The sequence below is a fragment of the Ovis aries genome, chromosome 1, assembly GCF_016772045.2.
Source record: "Ovis aries strain OAR_USU_Benz2616 breed Rambouillet chromosome 1, ARS-UI_Ramb_v3.0, whole genome shotgun sequence".
Lineage (NCBI taxonomy): Eukaryota > Metazoa > Chordata > Mammalia > Artiodactyla > Bovidae > Ovis > Ovis aries.
The window spans coordinates 109,647,129-109,662,236 of record NC_056054.1 but is presented as its reverse complement, the minus strand read 5'-3'; the positions used below and the strand labels follow the sequence as shown (position 1 = coordinate 109,662,236).

The 15,108-nt window shown below is 37.1% G+C and overlaps 2 protein-coding genes across 3 annotated transcripts in view; both read left to right on the top strand.

Moving 5' to 3' along the window:
* The first annotated feature begins 3,149 nt into the window (after nucleotides 1-3,149).
* LOC101118753 (olfactory receptor 6K2) lies at nucleotides 3,150-4,094 on the top strand. Its single transcript, XM_012184046.3, has one exon. It carries the CDS (start codon nucleotides 3,150-3,152, stop codon nucleotides 4,092-4,094), a length of 945 nt encoding a protein of 314 aa, XP_012039436.2.
* A 6,246-nt stretch (nucleotides 4,095-10,340) lies between these two features.
* The window catches only part of SPTA1 (spectrin alpha, erythrocytic 1), an 81,661-nt gene continuing 76,893 nt past the window's right edge, over nucleotides 10,341-15,108 (top strand). For both annotated transcript variants that reach the window (XM_042256195.2, XM_060415084.1), the window contains exons 1-4: nucleotides 10,341-10,489; nucleotides 11,687-11,925; nucleotides 13,015-13,140; nucleotides 14,784-14,924. In XM_042256195.2, the coding sequence (XP_042112129.1) occupies nucleotides 11,689-11,925; nucleotides 13,015-13,140; nucleotides 14,784-14,924 (504 nt within the window). In that variant the 5' untranslated portion in view covers nucleotides 10,341-10,489; nucleotides 11,687-11,688. The remainder of the gene's footprint in view (nucleotides 10,490-11,686; nucleotides 11,926-13,014; nucleotides 13,141-14,783; nucleotides 14,925-15,108) is intronic.

Genomic DNA, 15,108 nt, shown 5'->3' with positions numbered 1-15,108 from the left:
GAGACAATCTCTTTAACAAGTGGTGCTAGGAAAACTGGTCAACCACTTGTAAAAGAATGTAACTAGATCACTTTCTAACACCACACACGAAAATAAACTCAAAATGGATTGAAGATCTAAATGTAAGACCAGAAACTATAAAACTCCTAGAGGAGAACATAGGCAAAACCCTCTCAGACATAAATCACAGCAGGATCCTCTGTGATCCACCTCCCAGAATTCTGGAAATAAAAGCAAAAATAAACAAATGGGATCTAATTAAAATTAAAAGCTTCTCCACAACAAAGGAAAATATAAGCAAGGTGAAAAGACAGCCTTCTGAATGGGAGAAAATAATAGCAAATGAAGCAACTGACAAACAACTAATCTCAAAAATATACAAGCAACTTATGCAGCTCAATTCCAGAAAAATAAACGACCCAATCAAAAAATGGGCCAAAGAACTAAATAGACATTTCTCCAAAGAAGACATACGGATGGCTAACAAACACATGAAAAGATGCTCAACATCACTCATTATCAGAGAAATGCAAATCAAAACCACAATGAGGTACTACTTCACACCAGTCAGAATGTCTGCGATCCAAAAATCTGCAAGCAATAAATGCTGGAGAGGGTGTGGAGAAAAGAGAACCCTCTTACACTGTTGGTGGGAATGCAAACTAGTACAGCCACTATGGAAAACAGTGTGGAGATTCCTTAAAAAATTGCAAATAGAACTGCCATATGACCCAGCAAGCCCACCGCTGGGCATACACACCGAGGAAACCAGAATTGAAAGAGACACATGTACCCCAATGTTCATTGCAGCACTGTTTATAATAGCCAGGACATGGAAACAACCTAGATGTCCATCAGCAGATGAATGGATAAGAAAGCTGTGGTACATATACACAATGAAGTACTACTCAGCTGTTAAAAAGAATACATTTGAATCAGTTCTGATGAGATGGATGAAACTGGAGCCGATTATACAGAGTGAAGTAAGCCAGAAAGAAAAACACCAATACAATATACTAACACATATATATGGAATTTAGAAAGATGGCAATGATGACCATGTATGCAAGACAGCAAAAAAGACACAGATGTGTATAGTGGACTTTTGGACTCAGAGGGAGAGGGAGAGGGAGAGGGTGGGATGATTTGGGAGAATGGCATTGAAACATGTATACTATCATGTAAGAATCAAATCATCAGTCTATGTCTGATGCAGGATACAGCATGCTTGGGGCTGGTGCACGGGGATGACCCAGAAGGATGTTGTGGGGAGGGAGGTGGGAGGGGGGTTCATGTTTGGGATCGCATGTACACCCGTGGTGGATTCATGTCAATGTATGGAAAAACCAATACAGTATTGTAAAGTAAAATAAAGTAAAAATAAAAATTTAAAAAAAATAAAAAAAAGAACACTTGAAAAAATGTAAAAGGAAATGGTACATAGACATATAAATATTACAGGAAATACAGTGATTTATATTACATGTGGAATTATCTTGTTAAAATTGCAAAAGACACATGTATTGGGCTAGCCAAAAAAGTTCATTTGGGTTTTTCCCATAACATCTTCTGGAAAAATCTGAATGACTTTTTTGGTCAACCCAATAGAATTTGGCTAGTTTAAAGAGAAGGTAGAGCTTGTAAAGAACAAGAGTATATTTCACGCAGGGGAGATTTCTTTCAGGAATGCTCAGAGACCAGAAACTGAAAGTGACGTGTTTGGATTAACAGCAGTTTTAATAAATCGGATTGGAAATGAACAATTTTTCATAGCAACAGTAGACAAAATGGCTTTGTTTTCTGCTGAAATAACAAAAATGCCATTTCAGTACAATACTAGAGACAGATGATGTAGTTGGGAGCTTTATGGCCTTAGTCACATAAGTGGGCATCTTGGTGGCTCAGACGGTAAAGAATTTGCCTGTAATACAGACACCTGGGTTCAATCCTTGGTAGGGAAGATCTCCTGGAGAAGGAAATGGCTCCAGTATTCTTGCTTGGAGAATTCCATGGAGAGAGGAGCCTGGCAGGCTACAGTCCAAGGGATCACAAAGAGTCAGACATGTCTGAGCAGTTAACATGTTCATTTTCAGTCACATAATCAATGAAAAAATACACCTATAGATAATATAAATAAGAGAACATTAATAAAGTGCCCTTTCCTAATGTACCATAAGATTATTAATCTTATGACAGACAAAAATGAAGCTGATTTTTTTCCTGTGGCAGTGATTATAAAAATGTTATCCTAGATGAGCTGAGATTTTTTTCTTTTTAAAGAAAAAACAATTTAGAGGAAGAACATGGTGAGAATGTAAAACTTAAGTATAGGTATGGAAGGGGAGTCACATGAGTAAACTGATGTTATAGCAAGATCAGTCTTGAGGAAACAGAGGCTTGTATAAAAATACACTGGAAATAGAAACCTTTGGTAATCTATTACAATAGTGTAGGCATTATTACTAAGCATCAAATTAGGGATAAGATAAAAGAAATAAATGTATTGGTAATACAACAGAAAAAAAGTTAAGCAGATTTCAATGATTAATTAAGTTTGAGACATAAGAAGACAACAGATGCAAAAATGCGTAAAGTTGGTATCTAGAAGAACCAAGAAATAAGAAAGTCAGCAAGAGAAACTGGTTGAGTGCTGAGTATAAGTATGGTATATTAATTTACTAAAGCTTTTATAACAAAGTATCAGACTAAGTGACTTGAACAACAAGAGTTTATTTTCTCACAGTTCTGAAAGCTAGGAAATCTGACATCAAGATTTTGGAAGAGTTGATTCCTTTCAAGACCTTTCTTCTTGGCTTGTAGGTGACTACCTTTTCCTTGACTTTTCTCAGGATGAAGACCAGTAAGCTATGTTTTAACAAGCCCTCCAAGTGATCCTGATGCTTGATAAATTTTGAGAATTATTAATCTAATCTATTGGCTGAGCTTTCTGATTGAATTTTTTTCCACACTCCAGTTTTAGTTGTAAGCATCTATGAGTATAGAATATTCCTTCTTCTTCTACACTCCCAAGTCAAGGATTTATCCAGATGGTGGCATAGTGTAAGTGTACTTACCCCATGATGAGTAGTAGACATCGCCTAGAAAGTTTGAGTGCAATAGGATTTGAAAACCTCATTTCTTACCTGGAGATGGAGAATGCCAATCAAACCACTGCTCATGAGTTTATCTTCTCCGCTTTCCCTTATTCCTGGAGAGATTCTGTCATCTGTTTTGTTATACTGCTCTTCATTTATGCATTCATTGTTGTTGGAAATGTGGTCATCATCACAGTGGTCCAGCTGAATATTCATCTCCACACTCCCATGTACTTCTTTATCAGTGCCCTTTCTTTCCTGGAGATCTGGTATACCACAGCTACCATACCAAAGATGCTCTCTTGCCTGCTTCGTGAGAAGAGCATTTCCCTAAATGGTTGTCTCCTGCAGATGTATTTCTTCCATTCCACAGGCATCAGTGAGGTTTGTCTCTTGACAGCTATGGCCTTTGACCGCTACCTGGCCATCTGCAGCCCTCTTCATTACCCTACTGTCATGACCTCAAAGCTATGTGTCTGGCTGACTTTAGGTTGCTGTGTTTGTGGTTTTGCCACACCCCTTCCTGAGATTGCCTGGATCTCCACATTGCCATTTTGTGGCTCTAATCACCTAGAGCATATTTTCTGTGACTTCCTCCCAGTACTACGCCTGGCCTGCACAGACACACAAGCCATCCTCATGATTCAGGTAGTGGATGTTGTCCATGCAGTGGAGATTATTACAGCTGTGATGCTCATCTTCATGTCCTACATTGGTATCGTGGCTGTAATTCTACGTATTCGTTCCACTGAGGGCCGTCGCAAGGCCTTTTCCACATGCATCTCCCACCTCACTGTATTTCTACTCTTCTTTGGCAGTGTGGCTCTCATGTACCTACGCTTCTCTGCCACCTACTCCTTATTCTGGGATACAGCCATTGCTCTGGCCTTTGCAGTTGTGTCCCCATTTTTCAACCCCATTATCTATAGCCTGAGGAATAAAGAGATAAAGGAAGCCATAAAAAAGCACATGAGTCAAGCTAACATCTTTTTTTCATAAGACCAGGGACCTCAAATAAGAACTAGTGTTTGGGAGCCTATATAATTGTCAGAGTCTTTTTATCCTCAACTCTCTTCCAGCTGTCTTTTTCTGTCAGTCTTTGGTTAAAACTGGTCTCCCAAAGGTCACCAATAAACAAAATTCACTAATAACTGAATTCAATAGATTTTTTCAACCTTTATTCAATTTGACACATTTTGAATCAGACTTTGTTGATTCGGTTTTCCGCTACTCGATTTCTCCAAGATAAATTTAACTTGTGGAAATAATTAGGGTAAAAATTTAATTTTAATAGTCAAGACACATGATTATAAGATATGATAACTGACCAACCATCTTTATAAGACTAAGTTTTCTCTATGGTATTTATAATGAATATACTTGAAGAATAATCCTAATTTCTAATCAAGTGTTCATGTGTTGATAAATAGCAGTCTAGATGTTTTTCAGTAGGTCCAATTATGAATCCCTTGTATGATTTTTATGTTGGCAGTACCATACAATATTAATTCCATGTCTGGGTCAATAACAGGGACTAAGGCCTGCATCTAACTATAATGAGCCAATGTGCCAAGTTAGTGGAGGTTGATTTGTTGAACACCAAATTAACTTCATTAATATTGATGACCACTAGAAATGAAGAGAATGGATAGGCCTCTTTAAAATTGACGTAGAGAGAAGCCCCATAAAGGAGTTGGTTACAGTTCTGTGGTAGTTAAGAACCATGGCAAAGAATCTCAGGACAAGAAGTTCACTGAAGAAAATTTTAAATGCAATAAATGAACTAACAAAAACCTTGACTCTAAGAAAAGTAAAGTAATATAAGTAATCTATTAATTAGCTAATCAATATTTTTTCATGAGACATTGAAAAATGTAATCATTGGTTTCATTGTAATAACATGTAAAGTACTTATTAATGAAGCAGAAATATCAATAAATATCTGTTTAGTGAATAAACCAGCATCAGCATGCTGCATTCAGATTGTTCTGGCCAATTGATCAACCATATTGGACAACAGTGCTTCCCTTTTGACCTCTTCTCCCTTGGGTTTCAGGATACTAGACTCTATTTTTTAAAAATCTTACTTTGTTTGAGGGCTCTTTCTCTTGTGAATCCTTCTCTTGATACATGCTTCATGAAAGGTGATTTTCTCCAGGGCCCACACCTCAGTGGTGATGCAATAATAAAGGTGATGACTGTGCAAATGTTAATAGATTTTCACTCTTCCGTAGCCCACCTACAGGAATCCTGTGGTTGTCAGCCTTACTTCCCCACTAATATGCCACAGCCATGCCCTCATCCTCACCCCTAAACCTTATGATTCTCAAGAATCAGACGCAAAGACAAAAGTTAAGGGAAAGGTCTTATGAGAAGAGGCTAATGCTATCTAAAAGAACTCAGACAGAGAGAGAGACCATGAGAGAAAAGACACAGTTTGTATCTGGAGAGGTCCTAGTAAAGGAATGTCATCAGAAAATGCACTTGGCATAAGAAAACAAGGAAAAAGAGAAAAAAAGGAAACAAGAAGTGTTCCTGTGATTAAATAGCGTGTCTTTAATGTTCTACTCTTAATGTTTTTCATAAAACATGAGGTATGAAATTACAGATTGATTGACTAATTATTTAACTATAATTTTCTAAGTGCAATTATTGTTCCAGAATTTATAGACAAAAATTCCAGAATATGAAAGGATTATGCAGTTTTCTTATCTGTTTTCCCTTTTTGAAGATTTTGTATTATATAATCTATTTCTCAATTAAAGTTCAATCAACAATCCAGTTTAGAAGAATAAAGAGAATTTTATTTGAGCCAAACTGAGCATTATAACCAGGGAGACAGACTTTCAGAAAGCTCTGAGAACTGTTCCACCTGTTAGAGGTCAAATGCACAGTCAGATACATCTTCAAGACAAAGGATCATGCATCAAATGACATGCTGATGTATTACATAAAGTTCAACAAAGATATATAGTCTAGGTAAGCATTTACAAAGCAAGCATCATGTCATTATGACTCTTCATGGAGTTGGGAAATAAAAATATTTATTTTAAAAGGAGTTACATTGCTAGGGTCAGAAGAGAGGAAAAGAAGTGATCTTTACTGCTCAGCAGACACTCCCATTTTTACGAAGTTCTCTTTGATGTGTAATCCAAGTGCACACTGCACATTAGGGAGAGAGACAGAATGCCCAAATGGACACACAGAGAGAATTTTATGTTGAAATTTTCTTGTCCTGCCTTAAAATATAAACTTTGTTTATCACTTTCCTGAAAAAGAAAATGAAAGTGTTAGTCACTAAGTTGTATCTGAGGACTCTTTGCCGCCCCGTGGACTGTAGCATGTCAGGCTCCTCTGTCCACAGAATTCTCCAGTCAATCATACTGGAGTAAGTTTTCATTTTCTACTCTAGGGGATCTTCCCGACCAAAGGATTGAACCCGAGTCTCCCACACTTCAGGGAGATTTACCGTCTACTACTTTCCTAGTCCCTCAGATTTTATTCTTGCCATTTATGTTTATCATTATCACTTATTTATCATTATAATTTATAAATTATCTATAAGTTATATTATGATTATTATTGTTGTATCATCATTTATCACATAATGTCTTTTATAAATGTCATTTATATATATTATATAAATTACATTTATGCCATTGCCATTTATCATTATCTCTAAAAAATTTATATAGCTGAAACTTTCACACTTTCTCACCCTCAGTCTGCTATTCCAACTGACTACATTATTTCTTAAAGCTTAGATATTATTGCTTTACTACTCTGCTTAAAAACCGTCTAAGATTAAACACACTCTCACTCCAAATTGCAAATGTAATTTTACTAGCTAAACTGTGTATGTGTGCATGCTATTCCAGTGTGTTGAATAAAAACAATTTCAAATTGAGAGAAAAGCTAAAGGAAAAGAAACAGCAGACAGCAGAGTCTGATGGTCAAAAGTAAGGACATTATTCAGAGGGTAGATCACTGTGCTGACCTGCTGGTGGAACTTCTTACATGATTTTTTTTTTTAATTCACATTACTGAGGATTGAGCGGTAAGTTCTCTTACACTGTGTTTCACCTCACCAACCTATTTATTATCTGATATTTGGGGAAGATTATATTAAATAAGGGGCTTCCCAGGTGGTGCTAGTGATAAAGAATCTGCCTGCCAATGCAAGAGACCCTAGTTTGATTCCTGGGTTGGGAAGATCCCCTGGAAAAGGGATAGGCTACCCACTCCTGTATTCATGGGCTTCCCTGGTGGCTCAGATGGTGAACATCTGCAATGCAGGAGACCTGGGTTCAATCCCTGGGTTGGGAAGATCCCCTGGAGGAGAACATGGCAATTCACTCCAGTATTCTTGCCTAGAGCATCCTCATGGCATAGGAACCTGGCAGGCTATGGTCCAAGGGGTCATATAGAGTCAGACTCGACTGAGCAACTAAGCACAGCACAGCACAACTTTGGAGAATCTGAGGTAATAAGAGTTAAAGTGAATATTGTTCACTGCAAAGAAGTCTTTCTTTCTTTCTTTTTTTTTTTCTTGAATCACAAGATTTAATATTTTAAATTTAGGAGACAAACATTGGAGGCTTCTTAAAATGAGAACTCATTCTGGAGAAGCAAAAATAGAGTCTTAAAAATAAAATAATGATGACCTCTACTCCACAGGAAAACATTTTTTTGCATTAAAATTAGTGTATTTTTCCTTGTTGTTAAATGAGTTGAGAAACTTGAACTCTACAATTCCACAGTAAGCATGTGAATTTTAGTGTTTCAAATTGGGGACAGTTTAGAATTTGGGTATATAAAATATCTCTTGGAGTTTCTGAGTTCAGGAAATGAAGATCTGATAACTGAGAAGAGATGCAGGAAAGCTGGGCAGTGCTGATTAAATGAGTGTGAGAAGTACAGTTCTGCCCAGAGCTGATAACCAAGATCAAATACAACAGTTCTCAAATGTACTCCCACCCTGTAAAACTGAGTATAAGACTTCTCTTTAATGAAGCTGTCTGTAATGAATTTAGTTTTCCCTGTAATCTCTCAGCACTCATTTATATAAAGGGCTACATAAATTTTAAAGATTGAAAATGATTCTTAACCTCCACAATGTCTTTCATATATTCTTTACCTGAGTCTGCTGAACTCAGGGCCTCTATGTCATCAGTGCTGATAACCATTGCTGGAAAAATGTAATAGTGGCAAGAAGGTCAGAGGCCCAGGTATTAAGCTGCTGCTGCTGCTGCTGCTGCTGCTGCTGCTGCTGCTGCTGCTGCTGCTGCTGCTGCTAAGTCGCTTCAGTAGTGTCTGACTCTGTGCGACCCCACAGACGGCAGCCCACCAGGCTCCCCCGTCCCTGGGATTCTCCAGGCAAGAACACTGGAGTGGGCTACCATTTCCTTCTCCAATGCATGAAAGTGAAAAGTGAAAGTGAAGTCCCTCAGTCGTGTCCGACTCTTAGCGACCCCATGGACTGCAGCCTACCAGGCTCCTCCATCCATGGGGTTTTCCAGGCAACAGTACTGGAGTGGGGTGCCATTGCCTTCTCTAGTATTAAGCTACCAGGGTTCAAAATTTTCTCATCATGCCCTTCCATCAGTCCGAAGGAAACAGCTGGACTTGTACTAATACATTCCCTAAGATTTGTGTTCACGCCTTTAGCACTCAAATTTGATTTTTATAGAATGAAACTATATGAAAATGTAAAGTTAATAGTATACTTTCAAGAAGAGAATTTAAAGCTCTCTCAGTTTCTTTGGGTGAGATGACCCAGGGTGAAAGGAAACTAGAGATGTAGAACCTTGGTCTACCCTAGTAGACCATGAATACTGTATTATTCAAGTTGGATCTACAGTGGAATGATGTTTGACATGGATAGACTCACCGTTTTTTAGGAGGATCTGAAGCCTTCCCAATCTATTTTTTTAAATATGTTTACTTTATTTCTGAAAAGTTATATAAAAGAATTATGTGTTTGGAGGATTTATGCTTTCTTTTCTCTTCATTAAAAATAATACATACAATAAATAGTATGGCTTTATCCAAAAGTTTAGAACTTTGTTCCATTTTTAGATATTTTATGGCTTCATTAGTTTGTCAAATGTTGTTCTTTAGTGGCTCAGTGGCATCTGACTCTTTGAGATCCCATATACTGCAACACACCAGGCCTCCCTGTCCTTCACTATGTCCCAGAGTTTGCTCAAACTCATGTCCATTGAGTCAATGATGCTAGCCAACCATCTCATCCTCTGTTGCCCCCTTCTCCTTACCCTCAATCTTTTCCAGCATCAAGGTCTTTTCCAGTGAGTCATCTCTTTGAATCAGGTGGCCAGATTATTGGAGCTTTAGCTTCAGAATCAGTCCTTCCAATGAATATTCAGGGTTGATTTCCTTTGGATTGACTGGTTTGATCTCCTTGCAGTTTAAGGGACTCTCAGGAGTCTTCTCTGACATCACAGTTTGAAAATATCGATTTTTCAGCACTCAGCCTTCACTATGGTCCAACTCTCATATCTGTACATGACTACTGGGCAAGCAAGCAAACAAACATAGCTTTGACTATACAGATCTTTGTTGACAAAGTGATGAGGTATCCTAATTTTTGTTTCACAAAATGCTAATAAGCAAGCATGTATCTTACTTGTTTTGGGTTTTTAAAAATCTGATTTAGCCTTACCCTTAATCATTTAAATAAAAGGAACAATCTGTGAGACCAGGAATAAAAATTTCTCCCTATTTTAACAAAGTCTCTACAGCAAGAATTAGGATGTCTTGTTGCTTAAAGACTGTTAAAAATCTGCAGCTGAGTTTTAATGGAGTTGATGATTTGTATTTCTGAGAGACAGGTTGGAACAAGAACCTATGTATGCCTTGAGTTCTTGTAATTCTGTACGGAGTATGAAGAGTGGGCAACCCAGAATTCCTTCCTGATTTATAATTCTCAGAAGTAAAATTTAAAGCTAATTGAAGAAACAAAACATAATCCTAACATTGCCCTATGTTACATCTGTAACAGGTTTTTTTTTTTTTCTGTTTTCATCCAATAATTTGCTTTCATTTTTTAAAATAAAGTCCTGTTGAAGACCTTTGAGAACCACAGACTCCTCAAAGTGCTGAGTCACCCAGCATCTGTGAAAGTTAGCAGCTGCCTCAGCTCAATCTGTCTCCTGAAGATAGGGTAGATTGTAGTTGGCGGGATTCTGGCCCAAGCAAGAGGCTTTTTTTTTTCTTTGTCTTGCCACATATGTAACCATCTCTATATAAGTTAGACTAAACAATTATATGTGAATTGTTTCTCTTTCTTTCTCTCTCTCTCTCTCTTTTGGACAAATTTCATTTTGGCAAGTTCTTGACCTTTAGGAAAAGCATAACACTTTGCAAAGGAAACGGTGAGTACAGAATTCTTTATCGGGCAATTTGTCACCAATATAATTAAGAAAGCTGTCTCCTTTGAACTTTCTGTGCTATCTTTGACAGGATCAGCAAGAATTATTTCTTGATTCTTAAGAAGTAAAGAAGCTTAATTTTGATTCTCTTTTTTATGAATGTATCACTTTAAACTGACCTTGAGCTTGTGGCTATACAGCACCAAAATCCAGCAATGACATGTTTACACGGGTTCACATGGAGAACAACCTGATAACTTGGAGCAAAATAACACATGATAAATGTTTGAGTCTCCATCGAAGGATTTAATTCTGTAACCAAACTAGTAAAGGCCACCCACAGAATATCAATTACATATAGAAGGAGACTAAAGTCTAAATCTTATATTGAATGTTTTCACTGAGGTAAACTAGGAAAAACTGTGCTTATATCCAGATAAATGAAGGTGTATGCTATGGAGATTTTGCTGGATGTTGTCACAAATAAATTGGATCCCACTATTATTGGAAAGTAATATGTGATTTTATTTGATAATGCAATGTTTTACATTGCAAAAATCAGTTACCAAGATGTTAATAATTTGAAATTTGTGGTAATTAGATTGTAAATGTGCTAAATTTTTGATTTGTATTGTTTATGAATAAAGGAAATAATAAAGTAAATAATGTATTAGTTTTATTTTTACATAACTTTTTTTTGGACTTTGGGTTATTTCATTTGTCAAAATTAATTGCAAGCCATTTTTATTTATTCGTTAAATTAGATTTGTCATGATCAGTACATGTTAACACCTTTTAAGCTTTTGAAAGCAGTAAAATTGTATTTCTTTTTATGCATCCCAAAATGTGATTTTGCTAATTTAAACTTGTTTTCAGTTGTCTAATAATGCATGTTATAGAACTTTATTGTTAATTAGTTTATTAACATGGGCAGATGTTTATGTGAAAAGTTGGAAAAGTATTCTGAATGACCAAGAATTATTAGCCTAAGTTGTAGCTGCATATGGTTAAAATTATATACATGTACTACAGCCTTTCTAAAAAGAGACTTATAGGTATAAAGATATCTGAACCTAAGTCAACATGAGTAAATGCCTTGATACATTTAAAAAGACAGAATATTAGAGATAGAGGGAAAAAAAAAAAAACAGTATACTAGAGACTTGAGAACCAGCATTAAGTAAACTTTTTAACTTCCAGCTATGGAGAGTGATGGGCCAAAGGTGCTGGAAACAGCAGAAGAGATCCAGGAGAGGCGTCAGGAGGTGTTGACTCGGTACCAGAGGTTCAAGGAACGGGTTGCTGAGAGGGGTCAGAAACTTGAAGATTCCTATCACTACCAGGTTTTCATACGAGATGCTGATGACCATGAGAAATGGATCTCGGAGAAAATCAAGATTGCAACTGATAAAAGCTATGAAGACCCAACGAACATACAGGTTCTTCAGTTTCACTGACTTCCCCAGAGGAGACTTTAAAATCTCTAGGGAGGGAAACATTTTTATAATGTAGGTATACAGCTGGTAAACTCTAGAGGGATGCTGTAATAGAAGATTAGACTCTGGAAACTGTAATTCTGTCTCTAAATAGTCCATGTCTTCAACTCCTTAAGCCTCAATGTCTTATTTACACAGGATAATACTAGATAATTCTAGATAATACTTTATAAATATAATATTGCTCTGAGCTTAAACCATGGGCAAAACACTGAGAATTCAAAGAATTTATGATGCACTATGAAATTTCAATATTTGTGATATTAAGGATGGAATTGAAGTAAAGAGACATCAGTACTTCTGAACCAACTTCTCTTTGCTCTCCTCAGAAAGATATGATTTAACCAGGGTTTTTCCCAGTTGGCTGTTCATGACTCTTGTTAAGTCCAAATGAGAGATCTCAGATAGAGAGGTCTGGTGGAAGCTCCCCCTACTACTTGTATTATAGAATAAGGCATAGTCAGGATCAGAAGAAAGGCTTGTATGCCTAAAACGCACAATGGATATCAGAAAGGAAGCACCTAGAACAAGAACAAAATGTTACCTACTAAAGGGATCAATCTATATATAACAACAACAGCATAATTTAGCATGCAAAAACTTCCCAATTAAAATAAAAGTCACTGTTGTCATGATTATTTTCCTCATTGTTCACTACTTTCAGTAGGATTTACTTCCTCTTTTCTTGAAAGGAACAATTCTGTGTTACATTATTTCATTTCCACAGAAGGCAATTAAGACGTTAACATAATATTTATTGGAAATTTCCCCAAAGCAGTAAGGACTGAAAAGACCTTCTTCTGTGGTCTAGGACATTGGGTCTGGGAATCTTTAAAAACCTATATGCATTGATTCTGCCACAACCACTTCTTTTAGAATAGGACTCCTCTAGCTATGGTCATAGGTTATCATTTAATCTATGCTGGGAAACTGGTAGCTCTGCCTGCAAGAAAGCAGAGGAATAAAAGAACTCTTTTATGGTCCAGGAGACCAGGCTCCATGAAGCCATAAACTCTAATTTCTAATCTTCAGGGGAAATATCAGAAGCATGAAGCCTTTGAAGCAGAGGTGCAAGCAAAATCAAGTGTCCTTCCTGATCTGGAAGAAACCAGGGAAACTCGATTTCCTGAGGGGCATTTTGCCCATGAGGACACCAAGGTAAATATATGGTAGGGCTCTGTGAGAGATGCTTCTAATTGTTGATTATGTTATCAGAGTTTTCATTGATTATAACAGGTGTAAACCTTGATACAACTGACTTGGAACCATGGTTCTGCCTCTTATATTTCACTTGGATTGTGGAAGGAAAAAATGATGGGATATGCTAGTGTTCCTAGGAGTGGGGAGAAGAGCTATGACACAAAGCTCTCATTGAATCACCTTCCTCCTTAAGCCATCACAGGATGGGTTGGCTCAGGATCAAACCCACCGTAACCCAGATGAATTGGCTTTCCCAAATGTCCTTTCTGACTAATTCTTCTAAGCTCAGAGTCCTTGGTGCTTAAACTCTCTAAACAAGGGATACTCTTTCTTTGAATCTTCTCTGAAATTTTTCTCCCTTTGTCTATGATGCCTCTTTCTCCTCAGAGCTCACATGCTGTGACTACTATTGTAGTTCTCCAAACCCTTGAACCCTGAAGATCGAAGAGCACCACCACCATGAAACCCATTATTAATTTATCAGCATTTTTTCTGAGTTAATTCATATATTCCCCTAAAATGTTTGGGTTGATAGAGTCAGTTCAGGTTCTTTTTGTATTAAGTGAATTTTTTTTTTTTTTTTTACTGTTTAACTGTTTCTAAAATTGTCAAAAGAAATATGTGTTACATATTTATAAGTTGGGGCTTATATTTTCATATCTAGCATACAAATTCTAGCTCCTTTTACTGTCAACAAAACATGGTCAGGTGATACAGACTTTAACAAGAATAAACCTTATTAGAAAGAAGATTCTGTAACAAGAATAACTCAAAATTTACCTGTTATTAAATAAAAATGATTTGGTAAAATTGCACAAAAATCAGTCCCTTACATTAATTAAAATAGTTGAGAAATATCTGAAACATCTTCTCATCTATCAGAATTTCTGAGATTATAGTAATCTTGTAGCACTGCAGGATCCATAGATAAATGTGATCTATACGCTACATGTTACCTTAGAACCATGAAGTAGTTGGAAAATACAAGATTCTTGAAGACACAACATAAATTATACCTTTAATTTTACAATATATGTAAAACCTGGTCTTCTAAGCTAACCTAGCATTAGAGCCCTCAACTATATAGTCTCAAGTTCTGTTATAGCTTTGGTGATCCTATTTCCTCTGTAAGTCAGAAAAACTTGTTGTTCTTATCTCTTCTGACAAACAGTCCATGCTAACTTTTTCTGTGCCTTTGTCGATACTTTGAACACCCTCTCTGTATCTTCTGCCTATCAAAATTCTGTCTATCTCTCAAGGTCCAACTCAAATGAGCACCTGTTTTTAAATGAATTTTTATTCCATCCTGTCTTATCATTTGTAATCATTTCATCCTCTAAAAACCCAAATGTTATTATTTATTTTTCTTTATGGAAGATCATATGATTTAATGGCTATTCCCATACATGCCCTGCTGCTGCTGCTGCTGCTGCTGCTGCTGCTAAGTTGCTTCAGCCTCTTTTAAATATTTTCGAGCAATTAATGCACGAGTTAATGGGATGAGGGATTTTTATCCAGATCCCTCTCTGCACAGGTCTCTGAGTCTATAACTACTGCTCCACAGCAGGTAATGTGCCTGAGTGGTTTTACTTCTCCCAAAGGGCCTTCTGGAGGAACTGAACCGCCTGTGGGACCTGCTGCTGGAGCTGACCCGGGAGAAGGGTGCCCTGCTGCTGCGGGCCCTAAAACTCCAACAGTACTTCCAGGAGTGTGCTGATATCTTGGAGTGGATTGGAGACAAGGTATAGCATTAAACAGCCTGTATATAGGATTTTCCACCCCACTGGCCTAGACATCCCATAGCAATTTAATGCAGACTTCCCTGGTGGCTCAGATGGTAAAAATCTGCCTGCAATGTGGGAGACCTGGGTTCCATCCCTAGGTTGGGGAGATCCCCTGGAGAAGGAGATGGCTACCACTCCAGTG

Bases quoted from the DNA above. Each gene is read 5' to 3' on its own strand.
- LOC101118753 (XM_012184046.3), top strand. From the start codon at position 3,150: ATGGAGAATGCCAATCAAACCACTGCTCATGAGTTTATCTTCTCCGCT.